The sequence below is a fragment of the Petromyzon marinus genome, chromosome 26 (genome assembly GCF_048934315.1).
Source record: "Petromyzon marinus isolate PM22_M1 ecotype Great Lakes invasive population chromosome 26, UKy_Petmar_22M1.pri1.0, whole genome shotgun sequence".
NCBI classification, from domain to species: domain Eukaryota; kingdom Metazoa; phylum Chordata; class Hyperoartia; order Petromyzontiformes; family Petromyzontidae; genus Petromyzon; species Petromyzon marinus.
This window is the reverse complement of record NC_133692.1, coordinates 2755245-2781970: the sequence shown is the minus strand read 5'-3', so window position 1 is coordinate 2781970 and position 26726 is coordinate 2755245. Positions and strand designations below refer to the sequence as shown.

Below are 26726 nucleotides of genomic sequence, written 5' to 3'. Positions count from 1 at the left end.
CTTGAGAACCTGGATTAACCACAGGCGGTTTAGCTGGATTCGAACCCGGAATGTCAGCGTCACCGGCGTGTTGCTCTCGCACACAGCTGCCTGACCCAGCCGGCTCCCGCGAGAAGTTGTAGAGCTCTGGGACTAACCAAGTGATCTCGATTGTTTATTGCCGCCTCCTGCTAATTACACGAGCGTGGAACGCCAGTCGACCAGTAGACTTGGAAGACATGCGCGTAAGCTGAGTTACAAAGCAAGAGGTTCATTTATTTAATTCTCGGTGAGTTTTTTTAGAACGAGTTATTATACAGAGCTGTGATATTCCAGCCTGTTTCTCCTCGCCCAATCTCTACAACAAATCCGACAGTACATATAATATGATGCCATTCCACTTTGACCTGTGAGCTAGATACTGATGATCTGTAATCTGTAGTGACGGCCATCATTTCTGTTTGCAGATGGAGGTGCTGGCCGGCTCTATCCTGAAGGATGGCCCGGTCACATCCTGCAGGAAGGTAAATAAACTAACTAAACTATTAACTATTTATATTTTTACCAGCTAAGGCCCACTGAACTGTATATCTCTTTTTCAGAAGCGACCTGGCCACAATTGATATGTTAACAAAGTGGCTTATCACCTGGGAAATTTATAGCAACCCAAATACTCCAAACACACGTCGATTATAAATGTGGAGGGAAAAACCGGATGACCCAGAGATAAATCCACGTGTCATGCAAACTCAAAATATACAATTGTTAGGGTCGGGATCGTTGAGTTCACCCGTCAGGTTCCTTCGGCGTTGAGTTCACCCGTCAACGCTGTGCTACCACCGCAGACGGCGCCACATGTTGCCCAACTAGACGATCCCGGTGGTGCATCGGACACCGATAGATGATCAACATCAAGTAAAAGTGTGAAGTGTGTTTAGGAAAAGTAAAACGGCTATACACTGCGCATACAAACGAACCCTGCAGAACCAGCGCAGTGTCGCTGGATTGCTATTCGAGCCCCTTAATGGATTGAACATCACTCGGGGCCTTGCGACCAATGTGTGACTTTCCGCGGATGTACGTACGTATGTATGTTGTTGAACTTCCTTTGCATCGTACGTAGCCAACCGTGCTAATCGGTGGAGTGGGGGAGGGAGAACAAACTAAATACATAAAGCAGATGAACCGCACATGCCTGCAAGCAGCACTCAAGAGGCTTCTAGGAGCACATGTCCCTGTAGTTTTGCTGCCCCTGCTGCTGCCGATTTCTTAAAGCAACTGTCGGATACATTTTGCCGTGCCTGGGAAGTGTGCCTATCCATCCCAACTGCAGTTCACTTGTATTCACGAACGGGACAAAACCCCTTTATAACCAAGCACGATGAAACTTATCACAGCTTACCAAATACCAGCGCCCATATCTGTACAGATTTTTTTAGCAACAAATTTGTTTGGGAAAAAAAGTTTTTCAGCTCGTTGCTTATCAGTACGGATGTACTTGTGTGTTTGAGTGCATGAGCGGGTGTGAGCGTGTGTGTGGAACGCGCGTGTGCGCGTTTGTTTCTGTGCACACATTTCTTTGCATAAGTCTTAATTTTCTCACAAATGAAAGCGTCCTTAATTGGCTGGCGGTACAGTCACAACATGGGGTGCAGGGGTGAATGTTTGTATTGGCAACAGTAGTTGCTTTTTAAGTTTTATTTAGAAGTTGACATCTGCCAGATAAGTGTTGCTCAGACGTTGTAATGCTTCTATTTATTTTAGAGCGGTCAGTAGATGTAGTGTTTCTCTATTAATGCGATTTTTTTGTCATGTCTAATGACAGAGTTGATGAATGTGGTGGCGAAAATGAACTCTGCCGATATTGTGGTAAGTTTTTCTGTTTGCGCGGAATGTATGAGAACACGTTTCCAACGGGGATGTGTGGATATTAATGTGGCACTTATTTAAAAACCCTGCGAAATATCATAGGGCACTTTCATTGTGGGGAGGCTTCAGAAAACATTTTTAATTCGATACATATGGCGCTCTGGCCTTGCCGAATTATCCAATATTCCGGATTGTGTACAGTGGTACTCCGCAGTGCCTCCTGCCACAATAATTTTTTTTTCCAAATTTGTTTTACAAACTCTTAAAACGCCATACGCATCGACACGCACCCTGCATCAATTCTATCCCAAACTTTGTATTTGTCTCGCAGACTAAGGGATTTATTCTTCAGTCCCTTTCTATTACTTCTTGATGTAGGTGTAGACGACATTTCTGAGAGGGTTGGCTTACACGGAGTGCACAAACAAGATAAAGTCCAAAGCGACACCGTCTGCACTAACGCTCACCACGCTCACCACGCTCACCACGCTCACCACGCTCACCACGCTCACCACGCTCACCACGCTCACCACGCTCACCACGCTCACCGCCACCAGACCGAGTCGTCGTTTTTGTCGTGGCGTGTGGCGCCACTCCACGTGTATGCCGAAATTGGACCATCCGGTACGACAATTTGGCTAATTGCGAATGACTAATATGGCGAAAGCGAAGCCGTACCGAATTATCCACAATTACGAATGATCAAATACCGAAATAACGAGGTTTTACTGTGTATATATTTAAAAAAATGAGTTAAGAGTGCTCATCTCGGACGTTCGCAGTGATCCGTGCTGCCTCTCTGTGTGCTCTGGCTGGCGTGGAGCAGGCCGGTCTTGCGAGGCCCGGCTGGGCCGGCGTGGGCATGGTCACCAACCCCCTGGCGGAGACGCACGACCTGAGGCAGGCGTGCGCTCAGTGCTTCCCCTTAGGTGCGGAACCGCGGGGAGCACGGCGCTCACGCCGCTTGTTGTCGTGCACCACGGCTGGCGGTGTTTACACGAGCCTCTGCACACCCTGCGCGGCTCACTCGCGCACACACCGAACTGACAGCGCACGTAGGCACACACCTCAGCTCTCGTACACCTCATAGCTCTCTCACACACACACACACACACCTCACAGCTCACACAGCGCGCGCACACACACATCGGCGGTTTGCATTACAAAGTAGGAGAAATAAGACGACTTTTTAACATCCAAAATATTACTTTGTTATTTGTGTAAGTTGAGTGAAAGCTTTATTCGACAATAACGTATTTAAAATAATCTACCAAAATAATGATTCGATTGCAGCTGACTCGCTGGTTTTTGGAATAAATAATGTGGATAGTCAGATAGTCATACAGCCTTGATATTGTGCGTGCAGTCAGAGCCGGCACAGCGTGAAGTGTTTATTTTCCCGTGATGCCGGGAATGCTCGAGTGCCTTTAACATGAGCGTGTACCGACAGTGAGGCTCAACCAGCCCTGCTGTTAGCACGTAGTGACACCATTGTGCGTCTGCGATAGACTGCCACCAAGTGCGCCTTGTACGTACTTTGAACTTCTTTCGCACCGTATGTAGCTAACCGAGCTAATCGGAGGTGTGCTGTCGGCACTTGCCCCAGGATCCTATGCAAGGGGATCCTTTGTCTTTGCACGTGCGCGCGCACGTGTAGGGAGTGATCGGTGCGACGAGGCGATACGCACACTCCTTGTGTAGAGACAGTATTGCGCGAGTGTGTGCCACCGTGTTCGTGTCTAACGCGTTCGTGCCACACGGTTGGTGTTTGTTCCTCGTTGCAGCTGCGGGTTCCGAAATCCACGATTACAAGTTTTTTCCGGACCTGGAACACAAGTGTAAAAAGGACTTGTTGATAGGGCGGCTTCGGAACTCAGAAGATCCCCGCTTCAAAATAATAAGGCCCCGACCGCAGATGATAAACTATATCGGCTCATACTACATATGTAAAGGTACTGTGCCACACGTTCATGCTTACAATGTGGTTAAAGGAACGCGTGACCCCAAAATCAGGAGCTCTCTTCTCGTTGATCCCCACAAGGCTGCGAGTCTTGGCGCGTCCGACGATGAGCTTAGGCTGCATTGCTATGGTGCCCTTGCAAGCCTCTCTCATTAGGCTTCAAGGTCGGGTCAGACAGCCCTGGACACCCAGCCTAGTCACCAGACGTGTGACGACGCATCGATTCGTCAATTCACGCCTATTCCTAATCGTGACACATGCATCACATGCTTCGTGTAAGAATAACTCGCGATTTATACAAATGATACCGCGGTTTGAACTCGCAGCCTTCTGATTACGCGCCGCTCACTTTACCCCCCCCTCCCCCTTCGAGCCACCTGGCCGGTTGCTTGTAATGAACGATGCAGAAGGTGGTGCAGTAGACGGCGCACGTTGCGCACATGTGCGGACCGGGTTGTCGCGCCCAAGGCGCGCTGCCGTAACCAACTGCCGACCGCTGACCCACGCGCTGTCGCCGCAGACATCACGGAGGGCAAGGCGTGCCGCTTCCCCGGCCACTGCCGGTTCGCGTACAGCCAGGAGGAGATCGATGTGTGGACGCAGGAGAGGACGGGGCTGATGCAGCGCGCGCTGCTGTTCGCACCCGTGTGCGGTACCGGCGGCTGGAGGGTCCGGTTGACGCTACAGGAGCTGATAGAGGAGCACCATGGAATATTTCTCTTCCTATGCGAGGTATCGCACGCGCACGCACGTTAGCACGCGCGCGCAGGCCCGCAGTCATTCATCATTCCTGCATGTCAGGCTTTTAAACGATTCCCATCCCAACCTCGCCTTCCGCGAGTCGATTCATTGTCACCAATGTCGTCGGCAGCCAAGCCACTGCTGGGCGAAGGTGTCCCACAGGCCATCGCCATCTCTAGCGGTTCTGACTAAATTAAACTTTAAACTATCTTAATTTTACCAGGTAAGGCCCACTGAGCTATTTAGCTCTTTTTCAGAAGCGACCTGACCACAAATGATAGCTCAATGAAGTGGCTTATTTTGTGGAAATTTATAGCAGCCAAATACTCAAATACTCTAAACGCACGTTGATTCTAAATGTGAAGGGGAAAACTGGATGGCCTGGAGAAAAATCCACGCGAACATGGGGGGAGAGAGACACGCCAACTTCAAATATACAGCAGGCGTCAGGGTCAGGATTGAACCCACGACCTCATGTATATCAGCAGAGGTAGTTAACATCTCGCCCCCGTGGATGCCACAATGGCGAGATGTGATGTAACGGTCCACGCAGCGCCTGCACACGAGATCGTTGCTCCATCTCTGGGACGGATGGCCTTGCCAGCCTATTCTATTTTTTGTCCGTTGAAGAAATTTTGCTTTAATCTCTTGTCATTGTGTATACTTTTATTCATTCATAACTTTTTTTAATTGTATATAGCATCATTCGTGCTGATTTCATCGCATGAGTCAACCTGTTCTGTTGAACTTACGATTGAGACCATTGCTGTGGGTTTTTGCTGAGCAGTCCCGATCAAGGTGGTATTGCAGGGAAGTTAAACTTTTGTCTGCCTTTCTGCAGCGCCGGCAAAGTGTTATAATTATTATTAAGAGAATAATGAGAAATTAATTATTTGATCAATGCTGACAGGTTTTTTTTCTCTCATGTTCAGGAATGTTTTGACAATAAACCCCGGATGTTGAGTAAACAAAACAAAGAAAACCCCAAGTATTGCACCAACCAGAGCGCCAAACACATCTTCGAGGAAACCAAGTACGTGTCCTCCTGCGTGCATATGCGCGGGTGTGCGCGCGTGTGTTGGAGTGTCGTCATCTGCCAGTCATCTCAGTCGGTCAACCCATGGCACCTGAGTCTGTCCCGTGACCTCCTGTCAGCGAGCCTTCGAAACTTCACGTGGCTGGCCTGCCACAGGCGCCGTAGTGACATCACCGCCACTTAGTGGCAAATGGCAGCTGTTATTGTTAGTGTAGTGGGGAGCAGTGACGCAGTGGGGAAATGGCAGTTCACCCAATGCACAGTGATCCCAGCAATTCCCCAGTCTTGCGCATCAGTGCGAAGTGGTATTTGGACTTGCCCTGAGTCTCCCGCAGGACAGCTGGGCAAGGACCTGACCACACTGTACCCCTCATGCCTGCTTTAATAGGTGCTCACGCATACACGCATCTTCACTCTCAATGCCAAAACATAATTTCGCTCACTCTCGTAGAGAGAGAACGGCTTGAGAGAGGCGCGTGGAGGAACCACAGGCAAGCGGGAAGGCAGCCACGCGCCGAGCCGGCGTGAATATTTGCCCAAGCTTTGCGTCCCTCTCGATATTCAGGGGTTATTTGCCACTGAATTGAGTGTGTTTCCACGTGGAAGCAAAACCGGAGCGCCCGGAGGAAACCCACACATGTGAGGTAGAAACACTATCCCATACAGACGGAAGAAGAGGAGTCCACATGTTTTCTGCACTGCCTTCCGGCAAGCCAGGAAATGGCAAGGCCAACTTGTGATGGAATTTAACTTAATTTTCGGTGGTTGTCGTTGACTCCTCATTCAATTCACAGTTTTAACTTCGAGCGGGCTTTGCCGATGCCAATCCGAGAAGTTGATCGACGCGCTCGTTCCTTCGCGTTGTGTCCCACCCCCCACCACGCCCCCGCTCTCCCCCCCCTGCCCCCCCCCACCCGCTCTCCGCCGCCCCCCTATGTGCGCTGCAGGTGCCTGGTGCACGTGTTGCGCGGCACCAGCGTCCACTACTCGAAGATCCGCCCGCTCAACGAGCTGAGCCAGTTCGACATTTGCCGGCACGAGATCCGCTATGGCTGCCTGCGCGAAGACAAGTGCAACTTCGCTCACAGCTTCGTGGAGCTCAAGGTCTGGGTGATGCAGCAGCAGTCAGGTACCACACCCACCACACCTTGCGTCGCTCCCTGGGTCAGATGCACCACCTCACGCTGTCTGGCGACACGACCTGCGAGCGTGCCTCGGTCTACCACACGCTCGTAGTGTGTGTGTGTGTGTCGGTGAACTCCAAATTCAATGAAACTGTGTCCCTCCCTTTTCCCTCTAACCTCTGCCCTCTTACCCAACTGCCTTGCTGCCTCACCCTTCATCCTCACCCTGTCCTCCACGTGCCAGTCCTGCCTTCGTCGAGGTGTCAATCATCACCAAGGGTCGCTTATCACCGGAGGGACGCGCGGTATTTACGCGAGTACGTGTAGCCGCGGGCACGCATGATCGTGTCCTTGTGTGCGTGCGTGCGCCACCGCAGGAATTACCCACGAGGAGATTGAGATGGACTCAGCCAAGATCGTGGCTCAGAGCAGCGGGGCGCTCGCAGCTCCCACACACAAGGTTCGTGTCTCTCGGCCGTCCCCCCCACACGCACGGAGCAGGCGGCCCAAGCAGTGCCGCCACGACCTCGCCGCACTGCTCACAATCTCCCACAATACCACGAGGCTTTATGAAGCATATTCGCCGTCAGTTTATACGTCAAAAGAGCTATGAAGTGATTTTTTTCACAGATGTCAAGTAGGGGCGGGTCTGAACGTTACAACAAAGTATAGGAAAGGTAATTCATAGGAAAGGTAAACAAATCACTTCAGAATATATACAAACTAAACTAAACTATTTTATTTTTATTTTATCAGGTAATGTCCACTGAGCTATTTGAGACCTGGCTATACAACATACGAGTTCTACATTATCAGTTGTACCAGTATAACTCAATTTTGTTTTTTATAAAGCTTCTCAATTTAACCATTCTCAGGATGTCGTTTAGGTATGGGGAGGGGAGATGAAGGTGAGGTGTGAGAAGAGATGAGTGGGGAGCGGTGGTTTAGTGGTTCGCGCGCTGCGCTATACAAACCCAGCGGCCTGGATTTGATTCCCGCTCACGGTCAACACCGGTGGTCGACGCAGCCTCAAATGAGTACCCGGTGCAGTATGTAAACATCGCCACTGGGGAGACAAAGGCGGCCGGGCGTGGTGATTACCATCCACCTCCTTGTGTGCCGTTGCCGGCCTATATAGGCGCTACTCGCTAGCAGCACTTGCCCCAACAGTCTGTTCAAAACTACATGGTGATCTTTGGCCTTTTAAAGAGATGAGTGACACGATGAGCGAGTCGGTGGGTTCACCGCAGAGAGGGGGGGAGAGAGGGCTGCAGTGGAGTGCAGGCAGAAACGGAAGGGGTTAGATCGTAGCGGAGGAGACACGGGAGGTCTGGGGCCAGGATATGAAGAGGTGAATGGAATTACCAGAGCGATGAAAAACAAACGAATAGGCCTTCACCTTTACTGCAAGAAACATCAAACAGACACCTATCACAAGGCATCAAGGCTGCATTGACCACACCTGCTTGTGGTAAAACCCACAAACAAATATGCTTTGATGATGTATACATATTGGGCTACACCAGAGATGGTATCCTTTATGGTCGGCCTTATCTCGCCGGTGTTAGACCAGAGAACAACGGAAAGAGGTGAACAGCACAGAGACGTGCGAGGTAGTTCCAGACGGAGGAAATGGGGAGTAAAGGAGTGAGAAGGTCCTCCGATGGAAACACGAAACGCCAACCGCGCTAATCGGAAGTGCGGGGGAAGGACAACAAACTACACACAAAAAGCAGTTCTAGAGAAATTAGTTTTCAACCTAGATGATGAATTAAAAGTGCATAACTCCCAGTGGCTTGCTAATATCGGACGGGAGAGCGTTCTAGATGGCCGTAGAAGCGCACCTTGTTCGATGGCTGAGCCAAAAGCCGCTGCTGCTGCGAGGATGACCGGAGTTTGCGTGATGATGGTTTACGATGGTTTATGCTCCTTGCTCCTGATTTGGACGAGCGCCGATGGTACACCCACGTGAGGTGCTGCAATGACGCTTGGGTTGGCCCTGCCTCCTCGCTCTCTCTCTCCGCAGATATCCAAGGTGGAGGCGAAGCGCTCTCAGATGCGCTTCCGCATGAAGTTTGTGTGCAGTCAGTGCTGGAGAAACGGGCAGGTGACCGAGCCTGAAGCTACGCTTAAGTACTGCAACTCCAAGGCTAGACACACGTATGTATGCGCACACAAAGATCCCCCATATAGCCTGAACAGACTGTTGTGGCAAGTGCTGTTAGCGTGCGCCTATGAAGGCCGGCACGCCACACGTAGGGGTGGGTGGCCAGCACCATGCCCGGCCGCCTTTGTCTCCCCATGATCGGTTCAGATAATCGTCAGTGGTGTTGGCCGTGAGCGGGAATCGAACTCAGGTCGCCGAGTTCGTAGCGCAGCGCGCTAACCACTGCACTACTGCTCCCAACATGAGCACACCCACATCGCGATATAGCCACGGTGGCGAGATGTTAACCCTTTCCTGTTCTGAGACATCTGCAATTTGCAGGGTGGGTCCCGGCCACTGTTGAATCTTGGAACGTGCAAGCGGCTCAGCGTTAATTTTATTTAGAGATGCATGGGTTCCGTTGTTTTTAAAGACATTGTACTCACCGCAGAGAACAGTAGTGACACGACCACGCTCTATGATAGCTGGCGCCAAACTGTGCCACACGCCCTCCCGCATGGCCTTGTAGGTGCTCGCTAACAGCACTCGCCCCAACAGCCTGGTAAAGGCTATACGGGGGATCCTTACTTTTGTGTTACACCTAGCCGGGAACAGACACTATGGTAATGTTACTGTCACTTGGTGATGAATGGCGGTTGTTGTGTGTGAGCATTCACAGTTATATAGGTGCACCTATGCTTATGTCCGTGTGTGTGCGCTTGTTCTCCTGCAGCTGGTCCAAAGAGCGCCGGGTTCTTCTGGTCATGTCACCGGAGCGCAAGAAATGGACACAAATCCGCCCCTTCCCAACTCCCAAAAATGTGCCCCTGCAGTTTGATGTGAGTACAGCGTTGGCCTTAGCTGAGTGGTCTTATCAATCCGTGCCGTCCTTGGCTATTGGGGAAACCGCGCTTTATCTTCAATTAACTACCTCACCTGGTATACTAAAGGTCGTGGGTTCGATCCTAACCCTGACGCCTGCAGTATATTTGGAGTTTGCATGTCTCTCCCCATGGTTGCGTGGAATTTTTCTTCGGGTCCTCCGGTTTTTCTCTCCATATTTAGAAAAAGGTATTTCGAGTATTTGGCTGCTATAAATTTCCACACGATAAAACACTTTGAGCGATCATTTGTGGCCAGGTCTCCTCTGAAAAAGAGCTTTATAGCTCAGTGGGACTTATCTGGCAAAATAATAAATAGTTTAATTTTAATCTGACTGGCTGTGTGGTACTTTGGTTAGAGTACTCAACCTGTGATTGGACGGTCGTGAGTTTAAACCCTTGTTGAGAGGTCGACTTAGCTCATAATTCCCTCTGAGTACCAAATTTAAAACAAAAAAAACTGTTTAGTTAGCTCTTTGAGAACTATATCCTCACATTTCCACTGAGAAGAATTCACAATTAGGTTGAAACCATCAACACAATTATAGTCTGGCATTGACTTTTTGACCGCTTATACTAGGGGCTGGTAACCAAAATAACAAGAAGGGCCATTTTTTTCGAATTTGACTTGTTATGCAATGCGAACACGAGACGGTGGGTCCTGAATAAATAAATGTCACGAAGCAGTTACTTAACGAGCCGCATGCGACTCCGGGGTCCGCAAGTTGCTGACCCCTGGCTTATGCAGATATGCTGCTGAAAACGTCCACTTGTGTGGTGGTAATTCATTAAGTAGAGACCGACTCCGCCTTGTGAACGTGGCATTTACACTGCCGGCTCATGGTGTCATGCAGACATGAGTGCTGCCACCATTGCTCGCTTCAGCCGGGAGACCCTTGGCTCTAAAAGCGCTTTATCAGAAAATATTAAGGCATTTCTAACATTGAGTGTTCGTGCCCATGAGAGTATCGGGCGGAAGCGTAGCGGTTAGCACCCTGCGCTACAAACCCGGCGACTGGAGTTTGATTCCCACTCACGGCCAACACCAGTCCTGGCCCTCCCTTAGGTCCACTCGGCCTAAAATGACTACTTGGTGCAGTGTGTAAAAATTGCCACTGGGGAGACAAAGGTGGCCTGGCGTGGTGCTGGCCACCCACCCCCTCGTGTGCCGTGCCGGCCTTTACAGGTGCTCGATTGACATCACTTGCCCCAAAAAGTCTGTTAAGGCTACGGGGGGGATATTTGTCTTTGTTTGAGCAATGGGCGTGCACATTCGCAATGTGTGTCTGGGAACTGCATCAGCTCACGGGAAGCCGCCCTGGCATAGTGAAGCTGACCTCGCGTAGCGAAGCTGCTCTCACGTAGCGGAGTTGCCCTTGTGTAGTGAAGCATGCTCGTGGTGAGTTAAGGCGTCTGTGTTGTTTCCCCTCCTTTTTCCCAGTTGTGTGCTCATGTGGCCAAGGGTAAAAAGTGCACGTTTTTGGGAAACTGCACCTTTGCTCACAGCCAAGAAGAAAAGGAAGTCTGGACCTACATGAGAGAGAGTAATAGTAAGTGTGGGTGGTGGTGGCGGTTAGTGGTGCTGCTGGGCATACATTGCATGAATTAGCGTGGTTGAAACCTCCGATCAACACGGTTGGCTACGTGCGGTGCGAATAAAGTTCAACATATATCTACAAATCCGAGTTAAACTGCATGCATGCGCTGAGCTTGAAGCCCTTAGGTTTTTACAAAGCCAACTTCAAAGGTTGACCTTACCGCACACATTAAATGAATGACGAGTGTCGTGTGCATACACCAGCACTGGGGAGACAAAGGTGGCCAGGCGGTGCTAGCCTTACCCCAGCCCCTTGTGCTAAGTGCTGACCATAATAATTGCTCACTAAAAACAATTTGATTCAAGGGTAAAAAAAAAACCCTTTCCCTAAAGTAGCCGGGTGGCCCAGAGGTCAGTGCTGAGCCGGTCCTGCTGAGATCTTGGGTTTGAATCCGAGTGGGCCTCCTCCTCCCTATTAAACTGGATTCTCAAGTCTCGCGACTTGATCGTCTGAGCCGAATCATCAATGGTCGCGCTCTAAAAAAACTCGAAGTTTTCTTTTCAGCCTAATTTGGTTAATTTCCAGTTCGGTGAAATAAAAATATTGTTTGGTCTGTCGTGCACCTCCGATTAGCACGTTTGGCTACGTGCAGTGCGAAAGAAGTTCAGCATACATACATGCGACGAACAGTCTCGGAGTAGAATGTTAAACCTGCAGCCACTCTCTGGCAAATGGAACAAACTGTAGGATTTCTAAAAGGATTCTGAAACATATGGCATGATGCTGACAATACAATTCAAATATATTTAACATGAACTAACCTACTTGGCACTGTTATTTGCCAGTGATGCCACTTCCACGAGGTCTACCGAGACCCGTGTCTGATGTTGAACCTGTTTAGGACCAAGGTTCTGGCCATGACACAAGGGGCCTGATTCGCAAGCCGAAAGGAGCTGCGATTCCACTTATTTTATCCAAAAGATGCCCTTTAATTGCTTTGTCAGTTTCAGCACTGTTTACCAGTTCTCACAGTAATTGTTGTTTTACATCAGCGGTCGTCTGTTTTTGGAGTTGCATAACAGCATCGCAGCAATGCCTGAGCCAGGCCCTGGCGCCATGCCCTGTCTCTTGATGCCAGTTAAGGAAACGGAGAAGCTGTATGAAATTTGGATGGAAACGCACGGGCCCAAGGCAGCGGCTAAAGACACCACGGGGGGGACTCTGTCGGGCATCAGTGGACAGAGCTCGGAGCACATCTCTCTGCCTACCGACTACGCAGACATCACGGTGAGCAGCGGCACATGCGGCGGCACGCAACTCGCTCCCTCGCCGTCACTCGCCGCACCGGCGCTTCTAAGAATGCCGAGACGCTACCGTCTTTATGCAAGACGCACACGAGTACGAGCAATTGGGTACTGTATAGCTTCATGATCGAAATAATATTGAGCCACGTCGATTATTATACTCCAGGTACGCACGTAACATTTTGATGTGAAAATAGACCATTGACCCTTTCCCGTTCCGAGACGTCTGCAAGCTGCAGGGTGGGTGTCCCGGTCACCGCTGAATCTCGGAACGCGCAAGCGGTTAGCGTTAATTTTATTTAGAGAGACATACAGTGAGGGAAAAAAGTATTTGATCCCCTGCTGATTTTGTACGTTTGCCCACTGACAAAGAAATGATCAGTCTATAATTTTAATGGTAGGTTTATTTGAACAGTGACAGAGAGAATAACAACAACAAAATCCGGAAAAACGCATGTCAAAAATGTTATGAATTGATTTGCATTTTAATGAGGGAAATAAGTGTTTGACCCCTCTGCAAAACATGACTTAGTACTTGGTGGCAAAACCCTTGTTGGCAATCACAGAGGTCAGACGTTTCTTGTAGTTGGCCACCAGGTTTGCACACATCTCAGGAGGGATTTTGTCCCACTCTTCTTTGCAGATCTTCTCCAAGTCATTAAGGTTTCGAGGCTGACGTTTGGCAACTCGAACCTTCAGCTCCCTCCACAGATTTTCTATGGGATTAAGGTCTGGAGACTGGCTAGGCCACTCCAGGACTTTCATGTGCTTTTTTTTGAGCCACTCCTTTGTTGCCTTGGCCGTGTGTTTTGGGTCGTCATGCTGGAATACCCATCCACGACCCATTTTCAATGCCCTGGCTGAGGGAAGGAGGTTCTCACCCAAGATTTGACGGTACATGACCCCTTCCATCGTCCCTTTGATGCGGTGAAGTTGTCCTGTCCCCTTAGCAGAAAAACACCCCCAAAGCATAATGTTTCCACCTCCATGTTTGACGGTGGGGATGGTATTCTTGGGGTCATGGGCAGCATTCCTCCTCTTCCAAACACGGCGAGTTGAGTTGATGCCAAAGAGCTCCATTTTGGTCTCATCTGACCACAACACTTTTACCCAGTTGTCCTCTGAATCATTCAGATGTTCATTGGCAAACTTCAGACGGGCATGTATATGTGCTTTCTTGAGCAGGGAGACCTTGCGGGCGCTGCAGGATTTCAGTCCTTCACGGCGAAGTGTGTTACCAATTATTTATTGGTGACTATGGTCCCAGCTGCCTTGAGATCATTGACAAGATCCTCCCGTGTAGTTCTGAGATCTTGCATGGAGCCCCAGGCCGAGGGAGATTGACAGTTCTTTTGTGTTTCTTCCATTTGCGAATAATCGCACCAACTGTTGTCACCTTCTCACCAAGCTGCTTGGCAATGGTCTTGTAGCCCATTCCAGCCTTGTGTAGGTCTACAATCTTGTCCCTGACATCCTTGGAGAGCTCTTTGGTCTTGGCCATGGTGGAGAGTTTGGAATCTGATTGATTGCTTCTGTGGACAGGTGTCTTTTATACAGGTAACAAGCTGAGATTTGGAGCACTCCCTTTAAGAGTGTGCTCCTAATCTCAGCTGGTTACCTGTATAAAAGACACCTGGGAGCCAGAAATCTTTCTGATTGAGAGGGGGTCAAATACTTATTTCCCTCATTAAAATGCAAATCAATTTATAAAATTTTTGACATGCGTTTTTCCGGATTTTGTTGTTGTTATTCTGTCTCTCACTGTTCAAATAAACCTACCATTAAAATTATAGACTGATCATTTCTTTGTCAGTGGGCAAACGTACAAAATCAGCAGGGGATCAAATACTTTTTTCCCTCACTGTAGACATCATTGTTTTTAAAGACATTGCACTCACCGCAGAGAACTGTAACGACACCACCGCATTCTACGATAGCTGGTGGCAAACTGTGCCACACCCCCTCCCGCATGGCCTTGTGGGAACCTCGGTACCGATGAAGTTATTTAATTTTTTCTTCCGTACAGTCACATTTGTCTGTTTGCAGTTTTCTTCTATATTCCATTAGCCTACATACAGGCAGAATTGGTTAGTAATCGGTTCTCACGCGTGCAGTTGAATGCGTGTATTGTTGTGAACATTGGAGGCTCGTGAAGGACGCTGCTGGGCAGTTGGAGACAGTCGCCCTCCAGCAACAACGGAGGGCAGAGGAGCGACGCTGACGACAACGAGCGGAGCACCATGCGGCTAAAACGCAGCAAGTTGGCATAATAGGGGGCACAGCTTATTCATCTGCCAGTCATCTCAGTCAGTCAACCCATGGCACCTGGGCCTGTCCGGTGACCTCCTGTCAGAGAACCTTCGACACTTCACATGGCCTCTAAGTGCACCTGGCCTGGTAGAGGCACCGTAGTGACGTCACAGCCCCTGAGTAGCGAATTGCGGCTATTGTTGTTGGGAATCGTGAAGGTACGTATCGTATGTTGTGTTATGCATGGTGCGCTCATGCCGTGTGCGTGGCTGTGTGCTGCTGCTGCTACTGCTGTGTGCCACGCCTGCAGACCGGCTTCCACTGCTGGCTGTGTGGCAAGAACTGTAACGGTGGGAAGCAGTGGCAGCAGCACATCACGTCGGAGCGGCACCGCGACCGTGTCTTCCTGGACGATGATGAGCAGAACTGGCAGCATCGCTTCCCTGCTGGGGAGTTCTCTCTGTGCCCGTTGTGCGTGATTACACACAGCCACCCAGCAGCCTACACTCGCTCACACACACTGGCTCACGGTGCATAACCACCATCCAGCAACCTATACACACACACGCTGATCCATGGTGCATAACCACCACCCAGCAACCCCCACACGCACACCAATCCATGGTGCATAACCACCATCCAGATACCTACACACACACTAATCCATTGTGCATAACCACCACCCAGCAACCCCCACACACACACCAATCCATGGTGCATAACCACCATCCAGATACCCACACACACACTAATCCATGGTGAATAACCACCACCCAGCAACCTAGAAACACACTAATCCATGGTGCATAGCCACTACCCAGCAACCTACACACACAGTAATCCATGGTGCATAACCACCACCCAGCAACACACTGGACTCTAGTGTGGGGGCAATACTTCATTTTGTGGCCTTTAGGTCACTCCAGCAAACTGCTTGCTTGCAAAGCTCTCCCTTAAAAAATATCTACCCATCTCTTGTAATGTAGAATGTAGCGACTGACCCGGATGAAACCATTACTCTCTGGATGCTTTACTTCAGGTGCACTTGGTCTGCCTGCTGCGAAGCTTTATCCTTCCCCCTGAAGAACCACTTTGTCCTCGCTGCTCACACCACTCATTCATAAAACACATTCCTTTATTGTTAATGTTAACGTGCTTGGCAACTAGGTCTAATGAGTATAGGATGTCACCTGATTATTTATTTATTAATTCTAGATACAACGCACAAACACGATAATTTTAAACGCCTATGAACGAGCGAGAGTTAATCTGTTGCTGTGAACTCACGTAATTGTTGAAAGTGCACTACTTGTAACCTTTTAACCTTTGTTCTTGTTGCACTTCTGTGTCAACCACGGATGTGTAGATCACACCACACATCTCCCAATGAGTATTATTAAAATGTTTTATAGTTGTTACAAATGCTACTGCTGTAACAGAACAGGGCATCAATGCGTTGCACCGCGTCGACGATAACGGCGGAATTGTGACTTATAATTTTGTTTTGTAAAAAAAAACTTGATTTGTGATTAATTTATTTTGTTGTCATCCACACCGTTTGTGCTGCTCACTCTCCTCCCGCAGGATTGAGCACGGGAACATTTGTCCCGAAGAGAGTGAGTGCAAATACGCGCACGGTGCCGCCGAGCTCCAGGAGTGGATCGAGCGACGGGATTACCTCAAGTCCAAACTCGCCAAGGCCATCAACGACAAGCTCATTGATGAGCGGGGGGATTTTGGAAAATACAGTTTTTTAACAAAATAGTATTCGCTTGTAACCCCCCGTTAAAATTGTTAATGGATATCATCTTATTTTTACCAATCAGTGAAATGTTGACAATATTTACAGCTTAATTTTAATATAATACTTAATCTTGCTTTGCATAGAGAATGTATTCAAATGCAAAATTGAACCGAGTGGTTGGGCTAAGAAGTAATGGGAACTTTAGTTGGTAAGAAATTGTGTGGCAGAATAACTTTGGCAGAATACACAACGATCCGTGTGGATTTATTTCCGTATCAAGTCCGTTTGAAATATACAATTATATATATTTTTTTGTTTAATGTGATTGCCACTTTGCATTATGGGCCTTTTTTGAGCAGCATAACAGGACAATCCCTGGACGGAGGAGTGAGAGCCGCCTGGGAGACTTGTCTCCACCACACTTCACTCACGCTCTGGCTCCCGTCAGCTCGTGCCGTGTGTGCGCTGCTTGCCTGCGTGCGTGCGCCTGTTTGGAGCATGGTGCCATGTCCCCACCGTAATAGAAATTATTTTATTTGTGGTTAGATCACGTAAGTCTAAATGTGTCGTTAAACTCGCCACCACCACCCGACAGCTAATTGGTGAGGTTTGTCACTTACACGATCTATCCTTAAAACACCTTTATTTTGGACAATATTGGTCGCAAAAGCCTACGTGTTTAAGTGAATATTCATTTGCTTTTGTGGCTTGTTATGCAGGGCACCAATTATTTTTTTTATTTACGTCTTTTCCCCTCTTACAGAAAATAAAAGTTGAACTTGCTCACCAGCCCTATAGGTTGCTGTGAACTGTGTGCGGTAGATTAGCCTTCGCGCACACCGGCTTGCCACCTGACGCATCGTTTCCATGACCACTCAGAGGTGTACCAGAAGCGGCCTGGCCTGCAGCAGTGAGCCATGGGAAAGAAACTGGACCCCCCCCCTCCATGCTTGCCCATCAACAGCCCAGGAGCAGCGGTAGTAGCCTCTTCGCACCTTCTGCACTTCAGAATCAGAATTTTTAATTATACTGGAGGAATCTGATGAGCTAGAAAACTTTTTCACAGATGTCCATTTGGGGCGGGTCAGAACTTTACAACAACAAACAATACACAAACACGATAGGAGTGGAAAGTATAGGAAAGGTAAGCAAATCACTAAGAAAAATACAAAGAAACCTTTATGTTACCAGGTAAAGCCCACCAAGCTATTTGCTTTTTCAGAAGCGACCTGGCCACAAATGATAGCTCAACGAAGTGGCTTATCACGTAGACATTTATAGCAGCCAAATACTCATTTGTAGCTAAGCCGCTTCTGAAAAAGAGCTATGCAGCTCAGTGGGCCATACCTGGTAAAATATAAATAGTTGTATAGTTGGTCCAAACGAACAACTAATATTTTTGGAAGAAGAGAACATTTGTTTTTTGTAATTAATTGGGGTGGTGGGGGAAGGTGGTGAAGCAAAGGGTGATGGGATGAGCAGCACCAATGAGGTCCGGTATTCAAATATTATGAGGTCGCACTCATACACACAGTGCTTCTCACAAACCACAAAACCTGGTCGATCTTGTCAAGGACCATAAACCATCACGCCAATTCCGGTCATCCTCACAGTAGCGGCTTTTGGCTAACCAGTGAACAAACACGGTCACATGCTTTCAGGTGCGCTTCTACAGCCGTCTGGAACACTCTCTTTTCCGATATTAGGAAGCCACTTGAGCTGTCCACTTTCAAACCTAAATTGAAAACTCATTTCTTTTTAACTACTTTTTGTGTTTAGTTGGCCTTCCCCTGCACCTTCGATGAGCACGGTTGGCTACGTACGGTGCGAAAGAAGCTCAACATAGTCACCTGTGATTAAACTGATACGTGAGTTTATCATCTCAGTCCATTCGCCAATGAGGCTTACTCTATGATAAGTAAATATTTATTTTGATATATTATGAACACTCGCAGGACATGTAACATACACCCCGAGTGTGTATAATGAAATCTATCGAAGGGAATTGGAAGTCGTGTTGTGATATAACCATGTGGGGCCATGCTCTGACAAGGTGGCCCTAGATAGGAACTGCTCACCGTGAGAGTTGTGAATGGAACTTCCTTGGCCTCATGATGCCAATATTAGTCTAAAAGATGGGATTAGTAGGCGCTTGTGACACATTCGTTTGAATACATGGCAGAAACATGTCATGCCATTCTAGTTTTGACCAAAGCATCTGTTTACTTTTTTGTTTGATTGTTTTTAATTCACATAATTTAGCCTTTATGGTTATTTTAAATCTGGTAGAATTGTTTTATGGTTGTGTATCTTTTAGGAGCTTTTTCAAGGTCTGTTTCTTTGGCTGTGTGCTTGGTGTAAGTTCTGATTATGCATCTTGAAGTTGAATATTGCAATGGTGTGGAACTGCTGTCATTCTTCAATGGCTTTGGGTAGGATTAATTGACAGCAGTGTGATCTATTTACACGAAGTTGTGCTCAAAATTAATATGAACTAAACAAAAGATCATGTGATTGGCTGTGTCGGATGGAGGTGGGTGTACGACACATTTAAAGTTTCGCGATCTTTGCCCAAAAAGCCTCACATGAACATGTACAATACGTTTCTAAAGAATCGGTGATATCTATTGGAGGGACGCAACTTGAAAACACAGCAGAATATTTATATACCTAGGGTATTGAAAGTGCACCGCAGCCAAAATTATTAAATAAATAGGTGGACGAGAGCTGACCTTGATTTTGAAGCAACATACCAATGTGCCTAAAGAAGTGTTTAACCAATGCGTACTACCACGACATGTAAGACATGGGGTAGAAACATGGACATTAAAGAAAATTATATGAATATCTGGAAATTGTGGAAAGCAGCACGTACAGACGATGCACATGCTTGGGATTATGACAGAATGATGGGACACATGGGATCAGAGAACATGAAGTTTGAAGACAATTATAACGCAGAAAAGTCTGGGCAAGAGCAGGACACGTTGCTAGGAGAGACGATGGATAATGGTCAAGAATAATTAAAGAGTACCAGCGAAGGGAGGGTATGAATCTCGTCCTCCACGGAGATGGAGTGGTCAATTCAAGACCGTGTGTAGGTGTTGGGCAGATTTTGGGAGGTGGTGACGGCCTGGGAAGGCCTTGATCCAGCAGCGGATTGATAATTTTAAAAGTGGACTATAAACCCAAACAAAAATCACAGTGTCAGAAACAATGTTAATATTATTTACTCTGCATCAACGAGGATAACGTGGGAAGGGTAATCGCGAGAGTAATCGCGTCCAGGTTGCTGGGGTCGTTAAAGACCCGTCCTGGTTAACTGTGAAGCATTACCAAACATCAACAAGGCAAGGGCTGCTCTAACTAATGTGTATGGTTACAGTTAACGCGTCGGTTTTTGTAGCCAATATGATTCACGTGATTGTTTCTTGGGTTAGGCCACGTAATGAAAAGTAATAATTGTCACGCAAAACAATTGTTAACGTGCCAATTAATTTGGCTATGTCGGTTGTGGCCTAATACAAACATCAATTATGAATGATGCGATTTAATCTCTTGCAGTTGGCAGAATTCGGTGAAGCAAAAATAACGTGTGGAAAACCTGCCGTTTTAGGTATTGATTGTTTAGAAAGTCAAAATGTAAAAACATCTGTTAGGCCAGCAACGGGGAAAGTGATCGCCACTATCCAGTGCCAGGGCTGCGATGAGCTGGTTTCTAAGGTTGTCTTTCTTTTTGGAATGAGTTTGTTAATCGTAATAGATGATGCATCTGTGTGATATGTAACATTCACAAACAATAAAACTTTTGGCTGAAATTTACAGTTTTGACACAATGTACGGTAAGGCCTTGCTTAACGCGTGGTGTTCACAACGCGTTTTCACATTCGGAGAACACTGCACGAAGCGGAACGCGCTTTGTTATAACGCGGAACTCGCCCCGTTATAACGCGGTTTTTGAGCGGTGCAATGATAAAGTAACGCTGAAGCGGACCCTCCGTTATTTGTCCCGCCATCTCGCTGTGTGTGCACGCGCGCCCTCGCTTCGTATCTCGCCAAACGTTATCGTTACATTATTGTGAAATTATTTCCGTTTAACGTGGCTCTTTTCAGGAACGCATCTACCGCATTAAACGAGGGCGGCCCTGTATTAGCATGGTTGGCGACGTACGGCGTGAAAGAAGTTCGGCAAACATTGTGTGTGGGCACCGACTGCTGGCAGGGTCATGCCGAGCTGAGCAACTGCTTACAAACAGTTTAACAAGAACGTGGCTTTCACGACCAGTATTATCCATAGTCAAGGTTTTTGGGTTAGATCGCGTAAAATTTAAATGTTGTTAAACCCGCAAACACCCGACGCAGCCAATCGGGCGGGCAGCCAAGATGATCATTAGGTGTACAGCCAGAGTGGTATTCTTTAAATCTGCCACTAGAGGGCAATCTTGATTTGAAGCTTTCGTGACTGCAGGAATCCATACTCTGGTTCATTCGGTAAAGTCACGTTGATCTTCTTTGATAAAATAACACAATAAAATTCTCACGACATTTCGGCCACAACACAGCCAAGCTCAGACCGCGACCTTTAAGCTAAAAGGTCGCGGTCTGAGCTTGGCTGTGTTCGCTCCAGCGCTGTCCTCCAGACAGTCTCGTCCCTTCACCTGATGAAGGCCGCTTGTGTTGTGGCCGAAACGTCGTGATAATTTTATTGTGTTATTTTATTTTATCAATTTATTATTTTATTTTCATTCTACGTGACTTTACCGAAAGAACCAAAGAAGATGAATCCTTGCAGTCACGAAAGCTTTAAATCGAAAAATAAAAGTCACGTTGGTATCCGAGAGGGCTTTTGAACAACGTGGCGTCACGGCGGCGTGTGAGGTGTTTGGGGGGCGTCACCTGTCTTCACGCCCCGCCCACCTTTGGGGGGGTGGTGTTCGCGCGCTCCGTGATTGGCTGTCGCGATCCTCGCGACTCTCGTCCAATGGAAAGCTGCCGAATCGCAAGGAGTCGCGAATGTAAATATATTCGTGGCTCTTTCGGTAAAGTCACGTAGAAGGGAAACAATAAAATAATAAATATATAAAACAATAAAATTCTCACGTTTAGACTGCAACACAAGCAATCATCAAGAACCAAGAATATGAATTCCTGCAGTCACGAAAGCTTTAAATCAAAAACGTAAATATTGTTGATTTAAAGCTTTCGTGACTGCAGTGATTCATTCTTGGTTCTTTCGGTAAAGTCACGTTGAAGGGAAACAATACAATAATAAACGTCGTGAGAATTTTATTGTTTTATATCTATTTTATTATTTTATTGCTTCCCTTCAACGTGACTTTACCGAAAGAACCAAGAATATGTAAATATTGTTGTTTTTATGGCGGCCCCTCCAGACGGCGAGCGCGACTCGCGGCGGCCACGTTGGGTGAGGGGCGGGGCGGGGAAGCCGTGCCGGCGTGTTGATGACGTCACGCCGCCCGCTCGCTATATAAGCGGTGGGTAGGCGGCGTGCGCGGTGGCTTCCTCACCCAACGTGGCGGCCGTCGGCTGCCCGCACGGGCTGGCTCGCTCGCTCTTACACGTGGGGCTACGATTCTCGGGTTTCTAGCGGCCCCCAGGGAGGCGTGAGCGGGAACGAGTAAGGGAGGAGGAGGAAGAGGGGAGTCGTGAGAGGGGAGGAGGGGACTGGAGGCGGGTTAGTAGCCGGGCAACCCCCCCCCACCACCACCACCGCGCTCGGCATGCGCGCTGGAGCCGGACCCGAGGAGCGAGTGGAGCCGCGGGCCGAGCCTCTGTGGAGTCGCATGGGCGGTCCCGCGCTCTGCGGCCTCGCCGCGCTCGCAGCCGCCACCGCGATTCTGCTGCTCGCCGTGGTGCACAGGTGTGGGGGGGGGGCACTGGGACACGTGGAGACCTGAGCATGGGGGTACACGGGGAGACGGGGGGCCCAGGGGGGGTGGGCAGGGCACAAGAAGATGTGTACAACAGGGGTGCACAGGTGTGAGGCACTGGAATGAAGTCGGAGGTTGGCGGGGTCGGGAGGCACAGACGGGGAGACTGGAGCATGGGGGTACACGGGGAGCACAAGGAGACGTGTGTACAACAGGGAGACGGGAGAACACGATAGGTACGCGGTGGGTATGGACATCGGGCCGAACGAAACCTGGGTTGATGACGGGAGGCCACGCTACCGGGGTCACGGCTCCATCGGTCAGGGTTGGAGTTGGTGGGTCACGAATTTGCGCCGTCTCGCGAGTGTATCGGGGTTTTTTTTAAACTTTATCCCGCGAGCTGCAGTCACGGGTCGCAGTGACACGGGGGTTACTGTGACAGATCGAGGAATTCGCGTGGAATTCGCGTGGTCGCCAGCCCACGTTGACGGGTGTAGCCGCACAGATGGACCACAAGTCGTGCTATTCATGGGGGTGGTGGAGAGGAAGTGGTCAGGTGTCGGGGAGGTGGGTGAGGCACGGGACGTGATAGAGACACGGAAAAGTGACGGCACAAGGGCACGGACAAGTGCCGAGACGTGGAGGAGAGCGGAGGCGGCCCAGGGACCGGTTCGGGTAATCGTCACCGGTGGTGTCGGTGGCCGCGAGCGCCAAGCCGCTACGCCACCGCGCCCCGTCCGACTTGGCGATGGCCACGTTGAGTTATTGACTTTTGACACAGAAGAGGTCCGTGCGTGGTGACCCCCCCTCCCAGCAGCCGACACCGCCTCGACGTTGTAGCGACGTTCCAGCGACGTTCCCGGACCTCCGTCCTCACGCCGTCGCCGTGGATGGGATCTTGACGGATGATCGGACTTGACGGTGGAGTCCAGCAGGAGGAGCCCGCCGGGGTTTGCCCCGTTCCTGATGTTACGCGACTTTGTTTTTTTACCCCCATGCAGCCGAAGGGATTTATTTCTGTTTGCAAAAGTTTGATTTCGACTCTGCTGCCCAGCCGCATCAAGTGTTCCACTAAATACTCTGTTTAGTGTCTGCTTGAAGGAAAGTAGTAAGCATTGACGTTGAAGTTTGCTTGGTGGGGGGGGGGGGTGCTGTTGGCTCGCCTCTCGTGTCCAACCTCGGCGTCTCCCGAGGAGTGAAACGTGGCTCCTGACACCGCCAGGGCAGAGGGCTGGCCGGGCTTTATCCCCTCCCCCGGATGGTGCCGTGCCACGCGTGGTGGCTAGGCGATGTTGACTACCTCGCCTGGTATACAGGAGGCCGTGGGTTCGATCCCGACACTGAACGCCCGCTGCTGGATATTTGGAGTTTGCGTGTCTCTCTCCTCCCCCCCCGTGGTCTCGTCGATTTTTCTCCAGGTCCTCCGGTTTTTCGCCACCACATTTCGAATCGACGTGGGTTTAAAGTATTTGGCTGCTGTAGATGTCCACGTGATAAGGCACTTCGTTTGTGACGGCCCAGGTCGCTTCCAAAAACAAGAGCGATATATATATCGGTGGGCCTTACCTGGTAAAATATATTATTTTATATATAGTTTCAACACTTACATCGAGTTTTCATCATTAAACACCCTACCTCCTCCCTTGGACCCATCCCTGCTTAACTTTAACCTTTTAGATCGTTGTTTAGATTGTGTGGCTGCTATACATTGCCGCACGATGATAGGCCACTTCGTTGAGCTATTATTTGTGTCCAGATCGCTTCTGAAAAATAAGCTCATAGCTCAGTGGGCTTTACCCGGTAAAATAAAATAGTTTTTCTAGTGATGTATTTACAGTTCTTATACTTTGCACTCCTATCGTGTTTTTGTATTGTTTGTTGTTGTGACGTTCTCACCCGCCCCCTCTGGACATCTATGAAAAAGAGCTATATAGCTCATCGGATTCCTCCAGAATAAATGCATATTCAGATTATTATCCCTGCTTCCCTCTCGACCTCCCCTCAACAAACTCTGCTGCTAAACTCCTGGTTCACTACCTCGTCTTCACTGAACTTGACTCCTGCCACCTCTCTTCGTGTCAGCCTTCCTGCCCCCGACGCCTTCACTCCTCTCCAACAACAGATGCACAACGCCCCAGCCCGAATAATTTGTAACCACCCTCTCCATCACAGTTCCCTCAATTCTGCTCTACTTTCCCAACTCCACTGGCTCCCTGTCTACAGTCTCTTTAAATGTCTCACTCGAGTCTACATCCCTCCATGGTCTTGCCCCACTTTCTCATGCCTCTCTCGTACCTCACGACTCTGTCCCATCCCAGCCTCTACGCTCTCAAGTCTCTGCTGTCCCTCTCTGTGCCTCCTCACCCTCCGCCCAGTCTCGTTCTCTCCTTCTCCCTTGTTCTAGCCCCCCAGCTATGACTAGGCCTATCACTACCCCAACTCTTATCACTACCTCTATCATTACCCCTAACCCTATCACTACCCCTATCAATACCCCAACCCCTATCACTACCCCTATAATTAGCCAAACTCCTATCACTACGCCAACTTCTATCACTACCCCAACCCCTATAACTACCCCTCCTTTGCTGTCCCAGCAGTTCTCCTAACCATCACCATAACTGCACCACCACTACTTTTAATAACCTGCTCTGTCTGTCAACCACAATCATATGTACAATTTTTAATGGCTGTGAAGCTCTTTGGAATTAGGTGTTATATAAATATATGTAGGATAAGATGTGGGAGACCGATGAGATATGAGAACTTAATCCTGCCCAGGCAACACATAGCCGACCATGCTAATTAGAGGAGCGGGGGAAGGACAACAAACTAAACATGAAAAGCAGTTCAAAATAAATAGTTTTAAATGTAGATTTAAAAATTTATAGCTCCGATGGCTTCCTAACATTGGAAGAAAGGGCATTCCAGACGCCCGCAAAAGCACATCTGAAGTCACACGATGCAGTTTGACCGTCTTTGTTCGATTCTGGCTCGTAGCCGGCGGGAGCGGCATCGAGCGGACCGTCGAACCAGGGATAAAGCGACGTAGTGCCCAAGCGGTCGTGCGTACTGCAAGCCTGTCCCCCCCCCCCGTCTCTCCCCGTGTGTGCGCCCCACGCGTAGCCGAGGGGGCAGCGTGGAGCGGGAGGCGTGGCCAGCGGCGCCGCTGTTCCGCGGGGCGTCGCGCGTCGTCGACCTGCCGCTGGGCCAGCTGGACTGGGCGGAGCGCCTGCGCGGCGACGCCGAGGTCTGCGTGCTGGTGCTGTACGCGCCGTGGTGCGCGCGCTGTGTGCGCGCCGTGCCGCACGTGGACCGCGTGGCGCATGCCCTCGCCGGACAGGTGAGAGTGCTATGCCCTCCACAGGTGAGAGTGCTTTGCCCCCCGCAGGCGAAAGCCCCTTGCCCCCTACGTAGGTTTCCGCCACCTATATTATTCGCAACAACGTTTTTTTCCTTTGGGTGAGATCGCGGAAATGTGAATGTGTCGTAAAATCCGACAATGCTGGTTGTAATCACCAGCGCAACGTCACAGTACTCAAATTGTAAACGTGGATTTGCTCTCCAACACAGCGGTGTGCTGAATTAATAACTCATTGGCACGTTTTGTTCACGTGGCAAAACTTACTGATGGGCTGCTTCGGGTGGAGTTGGGTTTTACGACACATTTACAATGACTGCCAGGCAGTAACATTTATTTCCCACAATTTGTACGCTTTGTCAACCTTATTCGCGTTTTTTACGTATCTTTTCGCACCAATAAAAAAATCTAAACGCCGTCACGCTTTTTGTAAATGGCAGCAGTAATAACAAAAACAATGTGCCTGCATATTGGTGCTGGGCGCTTCATCATTAAAGATAAACGCCTGCAATGGCTTTGATCGAAGCAGCATTTTACAATCATTTAATGCTGGTATAAACCAAGCAGCTTAGCAGTTGTTGTGTACATGGGGAAAGTTATTTGTTGTTTCAACTGGGCTGGCTTTGGTCCCTTTGCGATATTTTAGGTGAGGAGAGAGTAACCACTGTTAATCCTTTCCCATTCCGGGAACGTTCTTGTTCTTATGGGTCATCGGAATGGGAAATAACGTTATTGGTACGTCTTCCGACCGGGAGCACGTGCGGCACAGTTTGGCGTCAGCTATCGTAGAGTGCGATCGTGCCGCTACGGTTCTCTGTCGTGAGTGTAACGTCTTTAAAAACAACGCCGCTGCTTCGCCTCTCAATAAAATCAACGCCGAGCTGCTTGCGCATTCCGAGATG

The 26726-nt window shown here is 49.0% G+C and overlaps 2 protein-coding genes across 5 annotated transcripts in view; both read left to right on the top strand.

The window, feature by feature from the left end:
- LOC116946152 (zinc finger CCCH domain-containing protein 7A) overlaps positions 1-20390 on the top strand; it is a 46402-nt gene extending 26012 nt beyond the window's left edge. For all 4 annotated transcript variants that reach the window (XM_032961060.2, XM_032961061.2, XM_032961059.2 and 1 more), the window contains exons 10-23: positions 447-503; positions 1805-1848; positions 2675-2777; positions 3633-3800; positions 4329-4540; positions 5482-5582; positions 6533-6714; positions 7087-7169; positions 8736-8869; positions 9589-9694; positions 11178-11286; positions 12413-12561; positions 15139-15299; positions 16413-20390. In XM_032961060.2, the coding sequence (XP_032816951.2) occupies positions 447-503; positions 1805-1848; positions 2675-2777; positions 3633-3800; positions 4329-4540; positions 5482-5582; positions 6533-6714; positions 7087-7169; positions 8736-8869; positions 9589-9694; positions 11178-11286; positions 12413-12561; positions 15139-15299; positions 16413-16593 (1790 nt within the window). In that variant the 3' untranslated portion in view covers positions 16594-20390. The remainder of the gene's footprint in view (positions 1-446; positions 504-1804; positions 1849-2674; positions 2778-3632; positions 3801-4328; positions 4541-5481; positions 5583-6532; positions 6715-7086; positions 7170-8735; positions 8870-9588; positions 9695-11177; positions 11287-12412; positions 12562-15138; positions 15300-16412) is intronic.
- An 801-nt stretch (positions 20391-21191) lies between these two features.
- Positions 21192-26726, top strand: part of TXNDC11 (thioredoxin domain containing 11) — a 49285-nt gene continuing 43750 nt past the window's right edge. Inside the window, exons 1-2 of the mRNA XM_076069856.1 lie at positions 21192-22453; positions 25590-25806. Coding sequence (XP_075925971.1) covers positions 22314-22453; positions 25590-25806 — 357 coding nt within the window. The 5' untranslated portion in view covers positions 21192-22313. The remainder of the gene's footprint in view (positions 22454-25589; positions 25807-26726) is intronic.